This window comes from Ascidiella aspersa, chromosome 2 (assembly GCF_963924565.1).
Source record: "Ascidiella aspersa chromosome 2, kaAscAspe10.2, whole genome shotgun sequence".
NCBI classification, from domain to species: Eukaryota; Metazoa; Chordata; class Ascidiacea; order Phlebobranchia; family Ascidiidae; genus Ascidiella; species Ascidiella aspersa.
Window position 1 is genome coordinate 22,685,670 of NC_139448.1, and position 21,832 is coordinate 22,707,501.

The 21,832-nt window shown below is 36.0% G+C and overlaps 1 protein-coding gene across 1 annotated transcript in view; it reads right to left on the bottom strand.

The window, feature by feature from the left end:
- LOC146164343 (integrin alpha-1-like) overlaps window positions 1–21,832 on the bottom strand; it is a 63,915-nt gene that overhangs the window by 5,713 nt on the left and 36,370 nt on the right. Inside the window, exons 18-27 of the mRNA XM_083382225.1 lie at window positions 19,604–19,758; window positions 12,465–12,608; window positions 12,305–12,407; window positions 7,226–7,420; window positions 7,002–7,166; window positions 5,831–5,964; window positions 5,167–5,348; window positions 2,851–2,961; window positions 2,307–2,457; window positions 2,102–2,197 (exon numbers count right to left, since the gene is read on the bottom strand). Of these exons, the coding sequence (XP_083238351.1) occupies window positions 2,102–2,197; window positions 2,307–2,457; window positions 2,851–2,961; window positions 5,167–5,348; window positions 5,831–5,964; window positions 7,002–7,166; window positions 7,226–7,420; window positions 12,305–12,407; window positions 12,465–12,608; window positions 19,604–19,758 (1,436 nt within the window). The remainder of the gene's footprint in view (window positions 1–2,101; window positions 2,198–2,306; window positions 2,458–2,850; window positions 2,962–5,166; window positions 5,349–5,830; window positions 5,965–7,001; window positions 7,167–7,225; window positions 7,421–12,304; window positions 12,408–12,464; window positions 12,609–19,603; window positions 19,759–21,832) is intronic.

Consider the following 21,832-nt stretch of genomic DNA (forward strand, 5'->3'; position numbering starts at 1 on the left):
ACATAAAAACCCCGTCTAATTTAACACCTGTCTCAAAGTTCCAAATTAAAGCATTTTTTTCTATACTGGCATTAGTTTTAAATTTCGTGCAAGTTTTTATTACATTGCCAAAAATTTAAAACAAATAAAAAATATATGACCAAAATTTTCAATACGGTTTCCGTTTGTCCGCAAACCACTTGTTAGTCTTTCACTGTTTAACGGTAAAGAAGCGCTGATCTAGTTGAAAAGACAGCCTCAAAACGTAAACGAACCGGGCGTAGAAGTATCATTCGCGCGAAGCGCGAAAATTTTTACGCACTTGCCGAGTTAAAATAGTTAAAAAGTATTTGTAATGGACTCGTGTCTAATAGTTTGTCTAAAGAGGCCGCGGGCCGGATAAATTACATTGGCAAGCCGATCCGGTCCGCGGGTCGTAGGTTGCCTACCCCTGTCATACACTGATTTCTTTGTGCATCAATCAATCAATGAAATCAAGTTTTTTGAGCGCACATAAGGAATTTGTTCACTGAGAATGTAGCGAAAGAGCTTAGGTCACTGATTTAATTGCACTACCTAAAGTCGTAAAAAATTAGAATCTACATTTAGCATATCAACCATTAACGCATGCCAGCACGGTCACGGCCGCCAACACATGCTTATTAAAATACGTGTTAACGGCCGCACAATTATTTATCGACGGCCGCAGGTTGGACACCGTTGCCATTATGCAATAAATTAACGTTGCCAAGCAAAAGTGCAGTTTTTAAACAAATGTTTTTTTTGTAAAATGTATACTTTTAAAAACCTTCACAATAACATATAACTCCAGTGTTAAAAAATAATAATCAATACTTATAAATAAACATATTGTTTCAAGAGGTTTTTGACCGCTTATGGATCGGATTTGACATTTTACCATCAGGTCAGTAATTCTTAGCGCGAATACCATGGGTTTACGAGAAGATCGCCGTTGAAAACTTATGTAGTTCTCGTAATCATCTGCCATACTGTTTTGGTTAAGTTCAGACTTGTTAGTATATCATTTCAGATGTATTTTTTGCACTAATTCCTAAACTGCCTTTAGTTTTTCTATTTGTCAATAACTGCAAAGGTTTTTTGAAAAATGCAGAAAATGTATTGTAAGTAACACGCGGAAACCTATCTCTCTGTAAGCCTTAAGTAGATTATTATTAACTCCTTCTTTCAACGATGGGGATTTAGCATTTTTTCAGCTATGCACTTAAATGCTTGCCAAGCAGGTAATCCTAATTTTGACATCGATTTTTGAAAATGTGGATCTTTTAGTACGTTTTTAATTCGATTGCCCACATATATGCCTTCCTAATTTTGCTTTACATATGGCGGGAAAGTTTTTTCCGATAAATGCAAACTTATTAAAATTACTTTAACCAATCTTAAATGAAAAGGTGTTAAAATATTTTTTTGAGGATCTACTAGACCAGGGGTAGGTAACCTTTTCCTAGTCGCGGGCCTGACTCAAACTCAGCAATGTCTCGGCGGCCCTACTAAATATTAATTTACTTTTGATAAAACGTGTAGTTTTAGGCATTTTATTATAACAACTGCTATTTCAAGGATGGACCTAACTTCAGTACAGCGCCATCCATAAACATAGTAAAAAAGTGTTAAATTTAATCGTTAAATATAGAGTTTATGGCGTAATTTGAATAGGACCGTTAAACTCTATAATATGTTCATATTTAAAAAACGCAAGAACTAGTGCAAAGCACAATAAAATGCATTTAAATGTACTAAGTTGGCGAAAAGTTTCGCACGAATATCACCTCATACTTTAGCATGTAAAGCCCATTTCAGAATAGTCTGTTTAACCAAAACGCCTAGGTAATGGCACTCTAAAGTTGTTGTTGAAACCAGTGAAAATTCTACAAGTTAACAGTGTTTTAAAAATGCAAAAAGGTAATTTACATATCGGAAAGTGCTCGTTATGCATCAAAAAATACATTTTTTTACTATATCCCGTTTTAGATATTTTTATGTACTTTCAATGTTGTACCTGTGAAATAAATAGAACCAAACAAACATAATATATAAATACATTATCATTTTAATACGAGAAGGTACTTTAGCAATACAATACCAGATTTGGTGGCAAAAGATCGAATTTCCTAAGAATTCCAGTCGAAAGAACTTTGGGCTCGGAGTCCAAGTCTTCTATTAATTGAGTTTTACGTCCCTGTAAAGAAACCAACATTATAAAAGGTTTATGATCTCAAAAAAGTCACATTTCTTACACGATAGAAACCAAGATTATCAAAAAAATTGTTATAGTAAGCAACACGCACCTTTATAACGCCAGTTGAAGCAAAAGAAATAAGTTTTGGGTAGAGTAGATTTATAGAAACATCATGCGCATCGTCTGGTCCTTCGTTTTTTATTTTAACTTTTAATCGAACGTTTTTGTTCCTCTCAACAAGCATATCATGAACTTTATTGCTATTAATAAATAGGTATGTTATTATTTAGGTATAAAGTTTAAAAACAATGTTGTTCAGAATATTTGAAGGTTTTCCCCATTTGCAATTTTTTTACTATAGGCAATGATAAAATGTAAACAAAGCGTTAACAATTTTGATCGACACTCTTTCAAAAACTCAAACAAAGTAGTTTAATAGTCTGTCATGTGCCTTAAAGAACAATTTTAAACCCATAGAAAGCATTTGCTTTTCTGTAAGACCTACTATGTAGATTATAACTTTTTTATCAGAAGTTCTACTTAGTATTATAATGTTAAAGTGTTTTTGTCAGGTTTAAACGTTTTGGAATATACTTTCAACAAACCACATTTACGCTGTTGGATTTATAAACTTATTTATAAAATTGACTTACCCATGTTGATCTATGAGAAAAATTTCCACGGACAAATCTGACTTACAGACTGTCACACTTTGACAATTAGTTCGAAATGGAACAATTGCGTTATGGGTAGTTGGATCATTACTGCAATACAATATGTTTTAAATGCTTTTGTATATAATTTTAACAAATGTATCTCATTATAAGGCGCCCGAGGTTTGCTGGATTACGATACTTTCGTACACTCTGCAAACGCAAAGAGTCACGGTAACTGACAGTCATTTGGACGATAACCAAAGTTACAACAAAAGGCGAGGTACGGGGTAATTGCTATAGAATGCAAATCGTAAACCAATTCCGTTCAATAGTGAAATTAAAAATTATTTTCCGCTCAATAGTGAAATTAAAAATTTAAGTTTAAAATTTTTAAATAAAGGAGTATATTACTTAAATGTTGAACATAGTAATTAACAGATCAGTTAAATTCTGTAAAACCAAAAGCATTTCTCATAAATTTATTTTTTTTTTACTCTAAATTTGAAGACCTAGATAATATGCTGGCGATCAAAAAAGCGGCCAGCCAACCTTTATCAAAAAAATGCTTTAATATTTAATCGAAATTTAACTCAGAGGGGTAGCTTTTTGGGGACGCGCTCCCTTCGACATAATTTATCGAAACACGTGTCCACTTAAATATTTTTTTTATCGCACAGACAATGCAAAGAGGCGCTTAAATGTAAAATTGAAAACAAAAATCTTTCTCAGGTACACTATGCACGGATCTGTAATGTAGCTTGATAATAAATTGCAAAGCCAAATAGGTCGAGTAGATCCGACAGCATCTTGATTAAGACGTTTCGATACGAACTTGTATCATCTTCAGTTGATGTGACTGAGAAGCATATTAAGCATACTACTGCTCCCCCTTTGCTTAGATTTTTAACAGCATTCTATTTTAATGTGTCTGTTAGGCATGATACTCTTTTTTGGGCGATAAAAATGTGGTAGGCGTTATACATCAAAGCAATTCCTAATTGTGGCATAGTGAACAACTTTGAAGTGCTATATATGCGGATTTACATTTATACATTATTAAATCAACATTTAGCAAATGAAAACCACAGATATCCAAAAACTTTCGCAAAATTGAGAAAGATTTGATAATAAATTGCAAAGCCAAATAGGTCGAGTAGATCGACAGCATCTTGATTAAGACGTTTCGATACGAGCTTGTATCATCTTCAGATGATGTGACTGAGAGCCACATTAAGCATCAATTATAAGAGAAGGGACGCAATTTTTATCAGTCTGAGTTTCGAACGTTGGGCCATTATTTAGCACCTTCAGGTGTTAAACAGGTACAGCGGTGTTGATAAGGTGTCAACGTTCAGTTCGGGGTCTTGGATAGATAGCGACTCGAGTAGCCGCAATCTAAAAACGTCTGAAGCCCAACCGAGAACTTCGGGTTTGCCAAAATCAACCTTGTGATCGGAAACAGAAGACATAGGTTTGTACTCCGCTCTACTGGTGGCAAAGTTGGGTTTCGGTTAATTCATGACACAACTAAGATGACGAAATGCTTTGCAATCAAGGATCGCCAAGAACATTTACAGCGATCTAGTGTCGTGTACAAATTAAGTTGTTCATGTGGTGCTTCTTACATTGGCCAAACCTGACGGAACCTGTTAGCGAGGGTCAAATAACATAGGGTCGATGAGAAATCAAAGGTTTGCAGACATCTTCTGCAAAATTCCGATCACAAGGTTGATTTTGGCAAACCCGAAGTTCTCGGTTGGGCTTCAGACGTTTTTAGATTGCGGCTACTCGAGTCGCTATCTATCCAAGACTGCAGCCCCGAACTGAACGTTGACACCTTATTAACACCGCTGTACCTGTTAACACCTGAAGGTGCTAAAAAAGGCCCAACGTTCGAAACTAAATTGCGTCCCTTCTCTTATAAGTGATGCTTAATGTGGTTCTCAGTCACATCAACTGAAGATAATACAAGCTCGTATCGAAACGTCTTTACCAAGATGCTGTCGATCTACTCGACCTATTTGGCTTTGCAATTTCTTATCAAATCTTTCTCAATTTTGCGAAAGTTGTTTGATATCTGTGGTTTTCATTTCCTAAATGTTGATTTAATAATGTATAAATGTAAATCCGCATATATAGCACTTCAAAATTGTTCACTATGCCACAATTAGGAATTGCTTTGATGTATAACGCCTACCACATTTTTATCGCCCAAAAAAGAGTATCATGTCTAAGAGACACATTAAAATAGAATGCTGTTAAAAATCTATGCAAAAGGGGAGCAGTAGGGGATTTTTTTTTGTAACAACTTACATATAAAGTACCGGTAAAATCGGATCCTTTACATAAGTAACCCTTTCGGTATTGTTCCCGTTTGTGGAACGTTCCATGCGGGTTCTTTGCTGTTTTCGATTTCCGAAATCATTTTGATGAACGTTTGAAAGTTTGAACCATAAGGTAACGTGTATTGGGTGCATCATATCACGTATACCTGTCTAAAAGCAATAAGAAAAACATTTTCTAGAAAAGTACTGCGACATGTTTAGTCTGTAATGAGTCGTATCATGTGCGATTGCATGTGCTGTACATATTTGGCCAGTTTTGGCTATTCAGAAATATTATTCACATTGTTGCGACTTATGTCAAATAATAGGAGCAAATAAAAAGATCGTGTTTATTTGGTTTAACATAGAAAAACTACAATATGAAAGAATGCACACTAAGTAGTCTTTTAAAAACATTGGCAGTTTAAAAGGGATCGAAATGCCATTTACCCAACACCAAACCTAACATTTGCGCAAATCGCTATAAAACAGTGGACATAGATGTTATGGCGACATTGTCACAACTTTAGTATGTCTAGTTTATGTTGTGGCAAAAATTCGGATTTTAGATTTACCTTGCTTCTTACTATAAATGTCTTGTTCTACTGTTTATCAACATTTTCCAGTATAGATTGGTAGTTTTAACACTATACCTTGAGAGATATTCCATATTTTCTGCAAGATTGTTTTCTTAACAAAGTGACATAATCAGTCAAGGTCCTTGTTTGGGTTTGCACAAATGTTGCTCTTTTGTATTGTTGGTCAACTTTGATAGTATATTGAATTACTAAAAAAATATAATTTAAATTACAGAAAATGGCATAGGCAATGTTCCCTCTGAGAAAATTTTCTACTGCGCAAATTTTTTTGTAGTGCGCAAGGATATTTTAAGGCTGCGTTGGCAGGGGTCCGCGGCAGATCAATGTTTTTTATATTGGGGCGAGGCGTGAAAATTTTTAAGATGACGTCACGAAACGTGACGTCACCAAACAAATATTCTCAATAAACTTGTATGTGCCACTGCAATCGAGTTAAATATATTCAAGGACATGGCAACAAAGCCGTCGCTCGAAAAAATATCCGATTTTGGTTTAAATTGACAAAATGTTTAATTTAAGAAACTAGAATGCGTGATGCCTTTAGCACACAATCAAGAATCACGAACTATTCGTTCATTTGCATTTATCAAGATGATTTTGTCAATTTGTGAGGGCCATTATTGACCCCACATCTGTATCTGCACAGAAATCAAGTGAGATAAAAAAACATACACAGCATGGATGATGAAAAACGATTATACGGAGTAATTTATTACGTCACAATCGTCAATGCGGATTTGATTTGTTTAATTGCTTTTAGCTACAAACATCAACGAAAAAGGGCCAATGCGAAAAGCTCAAACTCTTGTGGCAAAAAAATGAAGTTATTTTAGTTTTAATTTGAAAATAATCTGAGTGCGCAAAAGCAAATATCTGGTGTAGCAGCGTAATTGCGCAGTTGCGCACCTTACAAGGGGCACTGGATGCAGGTAATTCATAAAAACAAAATTATTCGCAAATGGTATAACTACAAACATTATCGGTAAACAAACGCACATGAAATGAACAGGCAGTCAAATCATACAAAAGATATTCTTACCTGATAAGCTCCTTACAAAATACTACAACTATGATTATGTTTCCCACCTCTAAAATACGCTAAATTCCTGATTCGGTATATCATGTAATCACATCTTGATTTGGTGTACCTGGTCTTCCTACTGGTACCACTTACAAAATGTTTTACCAAGTTACACAGAATTGATGACGTTAGGGATAATATTACCTGAGTTATTAATCATTATAACTCCGTTTTGCGAAAAACAGACGTAACAAAAAAAAACTTGATGTTTGTTCATTGAATCACAATTTAAGGAAATGTTTGAGTAAACAACAGGACGTGAAAGAACAACCACGATCGCGTCGGATTTTGGAGCACCAATAATCAAGTCTGTTGATAAAAAAAATGTGAATATTTATCCGTTAGAAAGCAGTAATACAACAACTAACCTGGAAATCCGTTTAAATCAATGTCTATATGTCCAGATAAAGATACTCCAAATCCATCCAAAAAAAAGTCAGGTAAAGGTGATAACTTTTTGGCAACAATTTTCTGACTTGTTTTTGTATCTAATCCATTAATATATCCATGATACAAATATACAACTCCAGTTTCATCCTCTAACGTGGCCGAAATAGCAATTTCTTTAATAAACAGTTTACTGTTACAATAGTATTATTCAGAGCAATGATCCGGTATGCAAAAACCATGAACTTTTCCAAATAATAATTCAAAACATTTAATCAAAATAATTGCGTATCTGTTTAAAAATTACTCCAGTCGATATAAATGCCGCTTCCACACAAGTCACATCCTAAAAAGGTATTACTTTTATTGTGGGGAAGTATTTAGTCAACCCATTTATGACACAATAAGACCAGCGCCGTTTCTAATTTTGTCACAGTCATATTTCAAAATATAATTTTCTTTTTTACACCAGTAGGATAGCTAAATCCATTTTCGTCCTTAAACACACTTGGTTGACTGCCAGCAGCCACACATAACAAATTGGCGACGACCTAAGCAAGTTGTACTGTGCAGTGTATAGTGGCCAATAAACATGAAAGGTCGCATATATCTCGCGAGGCACAGTTGTCTAAGCCTGTAACCATGTACAATATATATATATATATAATTTTTTAAGAATAAAAAACTACCCCCTAGACCCCTTTGGTCCCAACCTTCAAAATGTACAACCTACTTTAAAATAGTTTTTTCTTAAGTTTGAAATAAATAAAAACAATATTTTTCTCTCAAATATATTTTTGTAATTAATTGCTTCTAAAACAGAATTAATTGCTTCTAATAAACTAATTTTCTAAATGAATATGTTTACAGTAATATCACGTCATGTCTTGAATTATCAAGTTTATACAATTTACAGTTTTTCTCAAACTCTTGACAAAAATAGGTCTTGAACATACCAAAAAACAAATTTCATCAGAAAACAAGATATGTCCTGGAAATGAATTTTCGGCCCATATCATAAGATAAGGAAAATGGGTTTATCGAAAGCCATATCGAGTGGCCTCGCTTCTCCATATAGTAAAAAATGAATAATTATTACAGGCAAACATAGCTTATTAGCCTTACAAAGCAATTTTACCAGGAACAGCCTTGCTACTTGGTAGTATACGTGACGTGCTTGCTTAGCCAAGTGGATCGCGCTATGGCGGAGTATTCATTCAATCCATTTCAGCCACAACACACGAATAGCAGTTTTACGAAAGCGAAAAAAAAAGACTTTTACGGCCACGCAGTAATTACAATAATTTATGCCATACGTAATATTACCTTTTAGCTGCATGTAAAATTGCCATAATTAGTTTTTAAATCATCGACTTAAATGCAAGGCTTCAGTAAACTTACATAAGTTTCATTTTGTTAAAACACGCATATTGCGGTAGATTTCATAAATAATCGCGTTATTGCAGCGGTAATCACTTTACATAACGTCAATAGTCCAAGATTTTTTATCATTTCACATTAAAGAAGACATTTAACCTGGGCAACGACGGGTATTTCGTCTAGCGCGGTGATTTTCAACGTTTTTTTTAATTCTTCCCTAATTAACCCAAACACTGTCAATTTCTCCCCAGCAGCTAAAGACACACAAGTCCTCCACATTTTTTTAAGTATAACCTCGATGTACCATGCTGACAGAAAGCCACACCTACAGTAAGCATACGACAACTTTTTTGAGAAATTTACATAATGTTTGTCGTGTGTGAAGGGCGAATGTAAAATTACTATATTGTTGTTCTGTTAAAAGTGTGCCGCGAAATAGTTAAGATTTTTTTAGTGTGCCGTGAGCCAAAGAAGTTTGGGAACCACTGGTAAAGAGCCTTAAAGCTGTGTTTCAAATACCTTTTGTACTTGCGGTACACAAGCGAGGATTGAAATTTTTGGCAACGCACTTATACAAAAACACACTATAAGCTCTTAAAAGCCGAGAGCAAACCAATGTTGTTTATTTGTTTGCGGTTTAACGGTCTTCCTAAAAAATCTCAGGTCCCTTGAAACCCCGGGCAACTTGCCGGTTACCCCTCACTTTGGTAGAAGAAAACACATTGGGTTTTTTCAGAAAATTACATTAAAAAACTAGACAGGGTGTGCGGTTTTTGTATATTTTGCTAGGGGGTTCTAGCGCGGTTCTACTATATTATATCAGGGGGTATGGTGCAGTTCCACTATACTTTACCAGGGTGTTATTCCTTGGTTATTCTATATTCTTTCAACGGGTCTTATTTGTCAGTGTCCATATACTCCCAATGTTGTGCTTCCAGTTTCGGTGCTTTAGCAGGCAAAAGCGGATGTGGCCCGAAGTTGCGTGTTATAGGTTGGACATGGTGCACTTTTACAAGATTGATTGCCAGTGGTCTTAATATAAATTTGGCTGCGAAGCAAACCTATAACTTGTCTTTATAATGGAAAAATATTTGACAATTTTTTCTTGCACCCCTATACGCATCTAATTGGGGACAAAAATCAATAGTGTGATGTGTTCGATTTAGTTCTTTACAGCTATCTACTCTAATCTAGCGGCAGAAAACCTTCAATACAGAATTTGTTCATATCGCTTGCCTTATTCTGGCCGCGAAGCGGCTGGCTCCCTGCTGTGCTTTTTTTGTCCAGCGCGTGCAACATCCATTGTGCAAAGTGTCTCGTCTTAGTGAATTAACTTATTGCTCTTACAAAACAACATATTTTACCGCCGCAAGTTTAAATAAAAAATCTGCCAGGCAGTGTACACCACTTTCTTTGCAATTTTTTTTCCATCAAAAAATCACTTTAGATTCTATATTTTTGGTTAATTATTTTCACCCATGGGTTAATTATTTTGAGTTGAAGGTCAAAATTTTGCTGTGAAGCAACCTATAATTTGTCTTTATAATTGAAAACTATTTAACAATTTTTCTTTAGTTTTTTAGACACCTCTAAACACAAAAATGGCTGAATTTTAATTTTGCCCACCTAAAATACTCCCCTATTTTCAAGAGGTAAAATGTTTATTTTAACATCAGCTTTAAATGGTTCTCTAACATTTGTGAAATTTTCAGATTTTTATGTAATTTCCTTCTAGTGTAAATATATCATGGAAATTTCCTAAAGTGTTGTGCATTTTGACCCCCCGGATAAACAGTTCAGGGCTAATGTTTAAAATTTTGTTACTTAGCATTGTATATGTCATGTATCCATCATCCATAAATATATCAGATTTTTTTTACATTTTTTCATCTCTGAAAAGTGCCGAAAACCAAAATTAACAAAAAATGACAGTTTTACCCCCCTAAAAACCACCCCTTAGAACCTAGGCAATTTTCTTTTATATTAGAAACAACTTTGGGAGGGTATTTAACAGTTGTGAAAATTTCATGTTCCAACTATGTTTTTTTCCTTGTCAAAAGTAAGCCATAAAAAATTGACTGAAAAAAAAAAAAAAAAAAAAAAAAAAAAATAATTCGGACAAAAACAACATGTGTCCAAAAAAAAATTTTTTTTTTCGGGCCACATTAAAACAATAAAATAGTATTTATAAAAAATATATACCCTTTTATAGTATTTTGCACCTAATTAAATTGTCTTTTACGACAACCAATAGGATAACTACAGTGCGAAAACTCAATGAAGACTATTCATTAACTATTAAAAAAAAAATTGCATTTGTAGTAGGCCTGGGGCTAAAAATCATTAGTGTATAAACTTAGTTTAAGCGCGCCTATCATCTTGAAGTTGAGTTTATTCCAAAATGATTTCAAAAACTTAGCCTTTGAGTGATTTAACATACGTTTCGAAAAGTAAAATAACGCATTTGTAAATGTTTATGAAGTTTTACTAGAGTGGGCATTAACTTTAGGCCAAGAGGGATTTAAGGCTTTTAACTAAATGTCTGGCATTCAAACAATAAAACCTCAAAAAAGAAATTAAGTAATAACTAATAATTTTTAATTCAATGGAAGTTTTTATCCTCTGACAGTACACTACAGATGTTCAAAAATTATAAATTTGAGGAAATTTAAACCTATAACGCGGGTAACTGGGTATTAATTGTTTGCATATGGCAAAAATGCTGTTTAGTGCCTATTAGACAGCAACTTTGGAAAACGCAACGATAAAATATTCTGATAAACTTGGGGCATGCCTAGCAAGGTTTTGTGACATAGAAGTAGCAGAGCGATATTCTGTAGACTAGAAAAATGGCTGCTACTGTAAAAATGCAATAGACGATTATTATGGACCTAACAGACTCTTTACAATGCATGTTGACTACAGGTAAAAAAACTTTTTTTTTGCTTTCATAACAAAAAAAACTTTCATGAACGTTTCCTCTCCATTTCATTATTGAAAAATATTTCACAAATATTAAAAATTCCTCCTTAAGGAAGCCAAGATAGCCCCGTTGAGAATCACTGGTCTAATGTCTCATAAACTAAATTATCTGTTAGAAATTGTATTCGTTTAAAGTTTCATGCTTTTGGCAATCAAATTTGTCTGTTAGATATGAAACAACACGTAACATGAAGAGCCAAAATCTGTATAAATAGTTTAGAAAAATGCTCACATAGTAACGTCAAGCCAATTCCAATCTAAAGCCAAGGGGGTTGCCAGGCATACAGGGTGGGCCATAAGTAGGCTTAGAGTTATTCCACAGCGTTGGCTTGGAAGAAGAGGTAGCATTGAATGTCCACCACGCTTACCTGACCTGACACCAATGAGTTTCTTTTTTGGGGGTGTTGTAAAGAACAAGGTGTATGAGAAGAACCCCAAAACAATATATTTACTTTTAGACTCAAACCCCACTTTTTATAACTGTAAGCCTACTTTTGGCCCACTCTGTATATCGAAGCAATAACAAGCTGAGTTTTTTTATATGAAATAAAAAAAACTGTGATCGTGTCGCGGGCTTAAAACAAATCCTGCCGCGAGCCACATACTTCCGTTCTGCGGGTCGCAGGTTGCACACCCCTGGCGTATAACATAAACACTCATGTACCTTTACAAATAGGTTGTATATAACGGAGGCAAACCTGGAAAACCATCCAAGTCCATATCACCAACGCTTGCAATCTGTGATCCAAACCTTGAAAACGCACGTCGGCTGCCGTCCAAGATAACATCAGGAAACCTGGACTAGTTTGTAAATAAGGTAATTGATTTTTTTTAGTGTGTGACTAAATAATTACTTACCATTGTACGCCCGCCCATATAGACGTAAACCCGTCCCTCATCTGGATTATTTGCAGTGTGTAAGGGAGAACCAACGAATAAATCATCAAAGCCATCAGAGTTGACATCTTCCGAAGTCAGAATCGCACCATAATATTCACCTAACTAAAAAAAACAGTGCCGTTGCAATGCAAAGAATTGAGATTGATGCTCGGCCGAACACGTGTGCTAATGTGCTAAAGAAATTCCGTTTAAAATATATATAAGAAGGTTGCAAAGTGTTTGTGCGAAACGGGAAAAGATAAATTGATTTGTGGAATACACGCTAATCAGTCAACCTGAATGAATAATGAAAGGCAAAATAAAAAAAGTATATTGCGTTTACGGTCGAGACCAAATAAAAGACGAAAAGCGGCGTTTTGCGTTTGATTTTGGTTTCGCATTAGCTTGAGACGCGTGACCCAATTATATTAGAAATCCTTGCCGCTTCGGACGGTGAGTTAAACCCTGACAAAAACGGGCGAACCCCCCAAGTTTTGTCCATTTTTCGTTAAAATATGTAGTATGGCGACCTCTAGTCTCAAAATCAGACTTAAGCAAACTATGGTCAAGAAATTGTATGGAGCTGCAGTTCATTTTCCAAAAAAACTGTTTAAGCGAAATTAAGGCTCGACATTTTTTTTTTCGTGATTCTATAATATTTAATTGAATAAATTATCCTTGAGGTACCTTCACCTATTTCTATTCTTTGCAGTTTGAAAAAACATATATATTTAATGGGTTTTCTCAAATTAATCACATTTATATTGTGTGTATTTCAGATCACCTTTTTGGCATGGCAAAACATTTTCTGGTGCTCATGTGACATTAATTGCCCACCCCTGATTTACCTCGTTATAGTATTGGCTTGGTAGCCCGTGAGTTGTGTCGTTTTGTCTACAACAAGTGGTTCTTAATCAGGTTTCAAACAAACCGCTGGGGTTCGACGAAACTGTTTCAGGGGTTTGGCGAGAACGTTCTTTAAAACATTACCAGACGGCCTACGCAAAGCTATATCGAAGTTTATATTTTGAAAATTGAAAAAAGTTATTGATAGCCTCCAGGCAATGCCAAACCTAAAAAACATGTTTTGTCAACTTTAACTATGTAAATACAAATTTTCTCCGGAATTCTACCCCTTAAACTATGTTTTCGTCCGTTTTACCAAAATCCATTGAGCCAATAAAAACTATGAATACACGGCTTGCTGTGCCTTGTGACTTGTAAACTCTAGAAAGTGCTATTTCGGTTAAGTTAAACTATAAACTGTTTCGAGCAATATGCGAATCTATATTATATGATGGTGTTTCCCCCATTCACATAACTCGGATTGATGAACAGTTCCGTAAAGTCACTGGGTTCAGTACATACTTTTTGCCATGTCGTTTGACAAAATAAAGGCGGATGTGTTAAATGGACCTCCGATTCGACCTTGTACGTGTTAAGGACTTCATCAAAAGGATGAGCACCAAGGAGAAAGTCGCATGGCTATCTTTTGTGGCAGTTACAAAAAACTTTGTGGGTAACAAAAATGCAGATAGCTACAAAGTTCTGGTTAGTAAAATGCTGCTAGCTTTTCGCGACCTTGGGTGCAACATGAGCATCAAGCTCCATTTCATCAATAGTCACCTCGATGAATTTGCTGATAATTGGGGTGCGATAAACAAGGTAAGCGATTTCATCAGGACCTTGGAGCATCGCTTCCTGGGGAGATGGGACGGATTAATGCTGGAGAATCACGCGAGATTGCCCCGAGCACGCGAAATATTTCACTACTCCAAGTTTTCACGGGAGATATTACTGATCAACTTGTTTTGTGACTGTTTGTGAGCAGCTTATATATACTAGTCGCCGTATGCAGCCTATAATACGGAATTTGAGTATGAAATCGCTTATAGACTACATGGCTATTACAAATAAACCCGATCATAATGCGTTTATATTGCAAAATTTGCAACTGCCTATTTGAATTGGCACCACAAAATTAGGTAAGGGCAAGTGTCAGTGTCAATGCAACAACATTTTTGTTCCCCAGTGTTATTATCAAAAACCTTGCAAATCGATAAAAAATTTGAACAATTATTGTACTTCAGTTATTTAACTAGACATGTGTAATTTTGATCGGGACAGGATAAAACAGAATGAACACCAAATATCGAATACAAAATCATTTAAAAAAATAAAATCATTTAAAAAAGTTAAACATTAGATTAAAAAAAATGGGGTTAAACACACTTCGTCGAATTGCTAGCTATTTTCATGTAAAACTTTCCCTATTTCAACTGGTCCAACATTTTACCGCCACACCATAATAAAAAATAACTACTGCTTTACACTAAATTTCAACGACATAGAACAGAGGTTATTAACCGTTTTGTACGTTTTACCCTTTTAAAAAGATGAATATCAGATTTACCCCCAATATAAAATGGTGCTCATTTATTAAAAACTTAAGTAACAAATTACATGTTATTAAAATTACAGTTATATTCAAAGCGACGGCTGTCCTTGCTTTTAGGTAAGGAGTTGTGCAATGTCTGGTTAAGTAGTAGATAATGCACAACGAAAATGAGTCCCGTCAACCTATGTATATACATTGGTTGATAGCTGATTTACCCCCTAAAACGAGGAAATTTACCCCAGGTTAAGAAAGGCTGACATAAAACGAAGACGATGTAGTTGAGTAGAATGTTGCGGTACAATTACTATTTATAAAAAGTATATAGCTTTAGCTGGATGAGTTACCTTTTGGTTTAGGGCGAAAATACAATTTCTAGACCAGCCTTTCTTAACCTGAGGTAAATTAGCTACCAATCAAACTATCCACATCAGCTGACGGGACAGAACAAATTGTGCCCGCTGTAGGTATTGGTAGCCTAGTTTCCCAGGCTTAACAGCTTATTCGAAGCTAGCCTAGTAGCATATTGATTTTTTATCGTGTTGTATCGCTAACGTTATCATTTGCTGTTTGAATTCATCAGCTTTTTCGGCAGTCACGACATAGATTTAGGTAACGTGTCTGCGAGCAAACAGTGTTAACTAAGTTTAAGTTTTGTGCAGTTCAGGTCCAGATAGTTTAGCGATAGCGGGTTTTAAGTGCTTTATTAATTAGTAGCGATAACTGTGTAAGGTTTAGTACACCATTTGAAATTTCAGTGGTGGTTATGCATGTGATTGCCTACTTTTTGTTACTGGGTACGGCTTGACTGGCCAAGTTTGATTAAGGCCTTTCAGTGGTAAAATAACTCATTGACTGATTAATATATTCTGCAAAAGTAACAAAAAATGTAATCTTAAAAATGGCATGTTACAAAATAAGAGAAAGTACAAGAAAAATGATTTGAATTTTGGATTTACATATCTTATTGAAAATTGTCTTTAAGTTCCTCAGTGTGTTTCGTGCGTGAAAACATTTTCAAACAGTACCATGAAACCTACTCCTTTTAAACTACACCTAGAAAATGATCATCCAATTATGATAAGCAAAACCGAACAGGTTCTTTTTTGAGTTAAAACTGTCCAGTCTGAAAAAAAAAAAACAGGACCAAACTGGAATGTTTTGACAACAAGATTGTTTCCAAAAAGCAAGGACAGACTTCGCATTGATCATACCTGATGTAATTTGTTACTTTTTCGTTTTTTTAAAGTTGAGCACTATTTTATATACTGGGGGGTAAATCTGACATTCATCTTTGTAAAAAGGGTAAAACATACAGGAAAGGTTAATAACCCCTGTTCTAGACTATCCCGATCTTCGAATACATGCTGAATCATAAGAACAAGGAGTTTTGTACTATCTTAAACCCTAATTGTGTTACGTCCTTTCTTTCTTCTGGAGCATGAAGGGAATGAGCATTTTTGAGATGAGACCCAAGCAATTCGATACATTTCGTTTGGGAAAATACTCCTTTGACATGTTACATTGCATGTCAGCACGGACATTGAATCAAACGTGGCGGCGCACTTGGCGAGCGAAGCAAAGGCGTTTGGGGTATACCGGTATTTCACCTAATTGCTTGCAAGTATTTCTTACAAAAGCTTCATAGTTGCATATCTGGAAAGGGACTCCAGCCCCAAAACCGAAATTAGGAGGACATCAATTTCAGAAATATAGGCAGCTAGGAATAAGGCGTAAATAGGACTAATTCCTAATAGTCGTAATAAGAACTAAATCGGAATAAGACCTAAACCCGTCGGAATAAGCCATATGGCCAGAATAAAGCCTATACAGCCTTTCATCTAACCCAGGGGTCGGCAACCTTTTTCTAGTCGCGGGCCAAAACCAAACTCAGAAAAGTGTCTGCGGGCCGCACAACATATGTTAACTGAGATTTCGTGTTATACAATTTTAAACAACTGTAATTTAGGCGGGCCCTGGATTTTTTTGCACTTTTGAAACGTGCTCAATTACATTTAGGAGGTACAGGGTGGGCACAAAGCGCGAAAAAAGCGTTTGTTTGGTTTGAAATTCGAGTCCACACGTCGTCATCCCAACTACTAATGCAAAAATGTACTAAAACTATTTTGAAAAAACGCGATAATTTAACAGTTAATCCATTTTAGTGTTTGTTAACCATTTTAATCCGGGCACACCTAGCGAGCGAAGCGAGCGCGATTTTTTTTTTGGTATAACTTTTCTTTTAAATTTCTTGCGAGTTTTCATTACATTTTCACAAAAATAATAGTTAAAAAATTTATGTTCAATATTTTTGAATACGTTTTCCGATTGTCTGCGTCGCACTTGGCAGCCTTCCATGGCGCAACGGCAAAGAAGCGCTGATCTAGTTCAAAAACAGCATCAGAATGTAAATAAAAACGGACGTAGAAAGAACATTCGCGGGAAGCGCGAAATTTTTTTTGCATTTATGTAGTTAAAATAGTCAAAAAGTGTTAGAAATGGACTCGTGTCCAGTTTGTCCAAGAGGCGGCGGGCCGGATGAATTACTTTGGCGATCCGGCCCGCGGGCCGTAGGTTGCCGACCCCTGAACCCCTGAACTATCACTAACTCCTGAACTATCACTAACTCCCTTAATATTTTCAACCCTAACCAAATTGCTAACCTACCCATAACCCGCCCCTAACCAAACATGGGTAACTAAAATTCTAAACTTGGGTTTTAATATTTGGGTTTATTATGTCGGTGGTCGTAATACCAGGGCTGTGGAGTCGGATCGGGGCTCGACGAAGTCGGTTTGTTTTGCTGGAGTCAGACTCGGGACTCGAGTAAGACCACGTAAACTACCCGAGCCCGAAGTGGACATGCGCAGTACCAAATTTTGAAACTGACATGGCCGCCAACTGCAAAGTGTAAATGCGGTGTAGGATATGGTGGATCTTTTGTATTGTGAGTAACTGAAATATATGACATCCCAATTAGTGGATTGCTGAATATCCACCGTATTTAGTTACCTAAATTGGCGGAATACAGGTTGTACAGTCAGTGCCGGACTCTGGAGTCGGAGTCGGGTTTTTTGTAACCGACTCCGCAGCCCTAATACAATGGTATTGTACATTATTCCGATTGGTTGAATCAGTGATGTCATCATTGGATAGTGGTAAATGAAACTCTTTATAAAATCTCATAAAAGAATAACCTACAGCGCTAACAAGTAAACTCACCTTACACCAGTTCCAAAATTTAGTCGGCCAATACGCCATATAAAACTTATCGGTGTAAGAAATCCTTCTAATCACATTTGCAAGTTTATGTCAATCACTGGTCAAACATTTCCAAGGTTTTTCCGGGTTGTTAAAAAACGTTTAATAATACGAAGGGACCGGTTGAATAAGTTCCTTAGTGTTCTAATGCGGAGACCTCGACAATGGTTTAGGGCAGCGGTTCTTAACCGGGGGCGCCAAGCAATTCTAAGGGGGGCGCGAGCTCGACTTCAATATTTTAACTTTTTGCAGTGATTTTAATGGTTTCGTTTGGGTTAGGCATAATTCCTACATACAAACTCTGTTTTTTGCCAACTTTAACATTAAAACTGCAAAAAACGCAAATCTTCTAATTCCCTTTCAGAAAATCCACTGTATCACCGCCCTATTAAATTAACTTATAGATAAACGATAAAAGCTATCGCCCTTTCGGACTATTTTTCATCCATATTTTATATATGATAACAGGCTATAGCAGCAGGGGGAGTCGAACTTTTTTTGCGCGAAACTATATTGTTTTTGCAATATTGCCGTTGTATTGTGTGTCGTTACATCTTTTGAAACACGATAACACCATGTTTAATATTTGCGCTTGACATTTTTTGCGCTCGACACCATACAACTCTTACAACTGTGGAGTCAATACCCTCGCAACACGTTTGTCAAAATCAGCTCGATAAAATAAATGTGTCGAGCTCGCGCAATTTGTTGTGTGCCCAATGCGAAACGCCTCTTCGGTTGCAGTTTAGCCAATTCGACCAAATAAAACTAAAAATTTTTCGCGCTTTGGGCGACCAACAACACCCTTTACTATTTTCCTGTTTTATTAGTGATATTTAATTGCAAAATGTCGAAATATTTTCATAGGGGGGCGCAAGGCATGAGAAAATTACCAAAGGGGGGCGCGGCTGAAAAAAGGTTAAGAACCACTGGTTTAGGGTCATTTAATCAAAGTCACGATAAACCACTTTCAATATTATGTTTTTACCTAATCTGTAATACTAAACTAGTATTTTTGTTATTTGCCAGCAAACTCTCTACTGATAGTGATTTGCGCTTTGGGGCCAACCTTTCTCTGGTATATTGCTGGCGGATGGCGCCCTTGTGGCGATTATCGTAGACTTAACGCAGTCACAGAACCAGATGTCTACGCAATTCCCAATATACAAGATTTTTCTGCGCGCCTGACCGTTGCGAATGTATTTTGATTGTGAAAATGAACATCTCCAGGCTCAACGCATAAGCTTAACAAATTCCTTTGTAACCCGTATCTCTTAATGTTATAACACCAGATAGTCAAACATGATCGAAAGCACGTTTACATAAACACACTTTTCAGCAAATATATATCTCTAAAAACAGTCTGGGTAATTTAACTAAATTAATTATTTAGGTCGTAATATTGGAGACTATATTTACAAAAATTTATATGCAAAAAAAGATGTGTTTTTAATCACCCCACCTGTCTGCCACGAAATAGTTCATTTCTGATTATTGAACCTTGATGTCCATAGGAAAACATCAGCACTCCTCCAGTTCCATTAAAGCGAGGCGCACTTGATGCTATATGTTCATCGCGGTCTTTTCCGAAATATCTCCCAACGGTCATTGCGTAGCCTAAACGACATATTACTAGCAATTGAAGTATGTCCCTTAAAAACTATTTTGTTAAGAAATATTATACAGAGTTTGTTTATATGGGTAAACTTGAGTAGATTCGAACTTTGACCTTTTCGGAGTGCTTCAATACACCCTTACTTGACAAGGACCACTCTACCATTTTTAATCAAACAATTTAGCGACACAAACACATGTTATTAAGTTTCCATCAAAAACAATGGTTTTGTAAATGAAACGTCCAAATCAAACAACAACGATGACTATTATAGTAGAAGTTTTGAAGCCGGTTTCGTTCGTTATTTGAAAATGTTATTGTTTAAACGACATAAAAAACTTGCTAACGTCGTCACCAAACGACCTTCTTTTTATTGTATCGCAAACAACAGTTTAACAGGTTTGCCAGATTGGCCTTTTTACAGCCAAAAACTAGAAATTTGGCCTTTTAAGAATAGCCGCAGATGTTTGCTTGGTCTTTGGCCTTTTTTGGCCTATTATAGTTAATTTAGCAAAACACACACAGCGAAAAATATTAATCATTTTACTTAAATATTACCATTTTATTAATATTTTATTTTTGCGCTGAAAAGCTGCCACTACAAGGTTGGTACGAACATTTTCAGCTCTTAGAACTCATAGTTTCAGACGCTTAAAGTTGCTATTAAATTGAGTAAAATAAGCCTTTTTAAGAAATATGACTTATTTATTCTCCTCAAATGCTTTTTATGTCTGGAGAACTTAACTGAAAAAGTAAAATAATATATTACAGGGCATCATTACGTTGCTTTTTGAAGAGTTTTTACGTGTATTTGAGTTTTGCATTAAATATTGCATCCAAATGGCACTGTGTTCTCGCACTAGCCGGAAGTTCTATGCGAAAAAAAAATTGATCTTTTTTTCTCTCACATTTGGCCTGTTTTGCGAAAGTTTGGCCTTTTTTAATTTTTGCATCCGGACACCCTGGCTGTTACAAAAAATTCTGAAATGTAAACTGAGTGCTCATCCACGGTATATCACTACCAGTACTAGGCCTAGTACGGCTGCCTTAGTTCGGTCACATGTTTTATTGTTAACTTCGACAGGACATTGTAGAGCAGGCTTGTTTGATAAAAGATTGAGACGTATCAATAAGCCTGTTTATATGCACCTTTCTCAGGCAGATTAGATTAAGGTTCAAGCCGGCTTGAAAAGTAATCCGCTCCAGCGTCGTAATTACATGGCGCGAAATTCAAGCCAGCTTGAGTGTACAAACTGCACTGATATGCATTATTACGTAATATTCCAGTAAACCTCTAACGCACAACCAATTTTTCGGCTTATGCTACTCCTTGCGGTAGCAATTTATTGCTACTTGTTCATTTTTATTAACCTAACATTGAAAAAAACCCAAGAATTACTTGAGTTAGGTTTGCCGATTAAGTACGTTTTTGACTGTCTGTATTGTGCTTCAGTTTACCTGGCACACAGAATGTAAGTGCAGGAAAGTTAAGCTTGTTTGTGCTGGCCAACGCTATATACAAGGCAAAGTGGACAAAAGAAGGTGATAAGATGTACCAAACATTAATGAAAACTGTATTTGGCGCTTGCCTAGAATCCTACCACAGCGTTGAGACAATTATTAAAGCAAAGTACAATATTTGGGTGAGGGTGGGCCAACTATTACTATTTAAACCTACCCACACCCACATCCTAACCCAAATAATGTTATATGTTGTGGATTCTAGCCCAGCGCCTATGTCACAAATTAGTATCTGATTCTAACGAGTGTATGTAATGTGTTCTTTCCTTATGCGCTAAACTTGGTTTGTTTACGACTAGCCGTTCGTGTTACGTCATAATGCCCCAAAAGTGGCGTGATGTTTACTGCGTTAAAGCAGGTCATTCAACATCAAACAATTCCGGCCGTCAGCGAAACGAACAGATTAAGCGGAGAACGGATTGAAAACCACTCCTTTTGTCAGATTAGGAAACGAGAGAACTTAATTAATTCCAGCGCCAAAACGAGAGAGAATGAATTAACGAATCAGATTCGAATCCGGCTTAAACGTGCATATAAACGGGCTTAATAACAGTT